This window comes from Chrysochloris asiatica, unplaced genomic scaffold (assembly GCF_000296735.1).
Source record: "Chrysochloris asiatica unplaced genomic scaffold, ChrAsi1.0 scaffold00016, whole genome shotgun sequence".
Lineage (NCBI taxonomy): Eukaryota > Metazoa > Chordata > Mammalia > Afrosoricida > Chrysochloridae > Chrysochloris > Chrysochloris asiatica.
Window position 1 is genome coordinate 32,916,070 of NW_006408534.1, and position 2,787 is coordinate 32,918,856.

Here is a 2,787-nt window from a genome sequence, read left to right on the forward strand (position 1 = left end):
TCTATACAGGGTTGCTATGGGTCGGAACAGACTCGACAGCACTTAACAACAACAACAATATACCAAATAAAGAATTTTAAGGCTTTTCAAATCAAGTATGGCACTGTAGGATAAGCACTAGACTGCTAATCACAGTTGGCAGTTCAAACCCACCAAACTCCTTGAAACCCTATATAGGATCATTATGAGTCGTACTCACATAACAGCACTTAACAACAATGCCATATACCCAATGAAGAAATTTAGATCTATTCAAATCAAGGTAAACCATTTTTAAAAAATGCACATTGTCTCAAAAAATGTATATATATGTACATATATATCAATGCCATTCACATACCTTTCATTAATCCTTTAGTAGATCTACATCCATGCCATTCCTTTGCTTCTCTGCTTTGACAACAAAGACCATCAGATCCAATTGCTGGATGTGAGAAAAATACACACACAAGCAGAAAAGCATGTTAGTACAGACTGTAAAAATCATGCCTTCTAAAATAAGTATCATTCAGCCTCATGAATAGGGTAATTACTTCACTTGCTACTACTTTCCTGTGAGATTTGCTGATTCCTGAGCGATAGCAATATCTTTTCCATGAATAATTAATTGCTCTTATTTATCCCAACAGTTCCTGGCCAGGTTCAAGGCTAATTTCCATATTATCTGTGAACCTAAGCTTAGATTTTACAAGAAGAAGTTTAAAAAGAATTCAACACAGTACATATTTTTAATTCTAATAAGTAATGCTAAACTGTTCTTCAGAAAGGCAGTAATAATTAATATATTCACAAGAAAGTATGTTAAAATGTTTAAGTTGCTACAAATCAGGGGTTACAAAGCAGAAGCTTGCCATAACTGGCATTTCTCCATAAGAAATGAGTTTGAGAGTTTGATGTTTGCATATTAACTATTTGAATTTGCTCTTCTTATTGTCTCTTTCTTGAACGGACTCGATGGCACTTAACAGCAACAACATTGTCTCTTTCTTAGCAACAAAGAGAACATTTTATCAGTAGCTACATTAGAATCCCTCCCAGTTTAAGGATTCTTTACCTTTCAAAAGCATTGCATAAATTTTTATCAATTACAAGGAGGTTTCAAAAAGTTCAGGACAAAATTCCACTATCTCATCATTCTAGTTTTCTAAAAACTTTTGAAACTCCCTCATATTTAGATTTTTATCTTTTCCAACAATATTTGATACAAATATACCTATCTTTCCTTTTACAAATTGATTTTCCCACTTATCAAAGTTCCTTCACTCATAAACTGTTTATATGGTTTTCTATGTTTAAATTTTCTATGTAAAAATTTCTTATATAGATGAATCTTGAATACATCTAGAATTTATTTTTAATTATGACATGTGATAGCAGTTGAACTTAATATTACTCCAGATGGACTGTTAATTTGTATAAGCATTCTTTACTGAATAAATCATCCTTTTCCTACTGAGATGAAATACTATTACTTTTCCTACACATTAATTTCTCATCTATACTGGGATTTATTTCCATTATATTATTCTGACACATTTGTCTATTCCTATGTTAGTACTATGGAGTCCTGGTGTGGCACTGTGCGTTAATGCACCAAGCTGCAAAACCATTTGAACTGCAAAGGCTGTTCAAGCTCACCAGCTGCTCCTTGGAAACCTCACACAGGGTCACTACAGGACGGAACCGACTCAACAGCACTAAACAACAACTTTAGTACTAAGCTGTTTGGTTGTAATGATTACATTCTATAATCCAATAAATTTTAAATCTCCCTTTAGTATACTTTTTTCATAATCTTCTTGGTATTCTAAAGCATTAGTAAAGACACACTTCTTGAGTGAAAAAATATACCAACTTACCAAAAGCAGATCCTCTATCATATGGGTTCATTTGCCATTTGTTGAGCACTAAACAAATTAAAATAAGATATATTACCAACATCACTGTGAAATAAAACTATGAAAAGTAAAGCAAATATACGTTATATGAGATCTAATTCCCATATACTCAATATGATTTTATACATTTTTGGAATATAAAAGTATAACATTTGCTGTTTTTATTATGATAAAACTAAAGTGAAAATTAAAATGCCCTCTTCATTTCCTCTCTTGTTATACATGCACTTTGTATTAGATAACACTGATCTTTGTCATAATCACTATTTCATAAAATTTAATTTAGGTAGCCAAACAAATTGATTTCAATCATTTTGGAAATTAACTGCTCTTCTATATTTCAGTGTCTAATTAGTTATCTTGTTGCCACTATTAAAAGAAAAGCAAGTTCTTTATCTTAACTCAAAAGTCACAATATTTTTTTTCCCCTTACTTACGTGGGATCTGAAACATCTTAACAGTGTATGGACAATCAAAGAACTGTAATGCCTAAGAGACCACCATTGCCATTCAGTCAACTATATCTAATGGCAGTCCCATGTATTGTAGAGTAAAACTGTGCTCCTTAAAGTTTTTAAGGCTGTTATCTTTTAGAAGTAGATCACTGAGCCTTTCGTCCAAGACACCTTTGGGTAGGTTCAATCCATCAAACTTTTAGTTAGTAGTCGAGCACACTCAACCATTTATTCTACTCAGGGATTCCTACCTAAATTAAACCCAATTTGCCACCCAAGGCAAAATTCTTTCTAGATTATTTCCAGTCAAAAGATATTCATCATTCCTACCCCCTCCATACAAAGGCAGACATTTTGTAGCAAGGAGGGGAGTGATTAACTTTTCAGCCTAGGAACAGAGGTCCCTGGGACCAACAATGGAGAAGAGTGGAGAG

General features: G+C 33.0%; 1 protein-coding gene across 2 annotated transcripts in view; it reads right to left on the bottom strand.

Moving 5' to 3' along the window:
* LOC102821092 (ATP-dependent RNA helicase DDX1-like) overlaps positions 1–2,787 on the bottom strand; it is a 52,631-nt gene that overhangs the window by 41,558 nt on the left and 8,286 nt on the right. For both annotated transcript variants that reach the window (XM_006835271.1, XM_006835272.1), the window contains 2 exons: positions 1,860–1,907; positions 341–424 (listed from right to left, as the gene is read on the bottom strand). In XM_006835271.1, the coding sequence (XP_006835334.1) occupies positions 341–424; positions 1,860–1,907 (132 nt within the window). The remainder of the gene's footprint in view (positions 1–340; positions 425–1,859; positions 1,908–2,787) is intronic.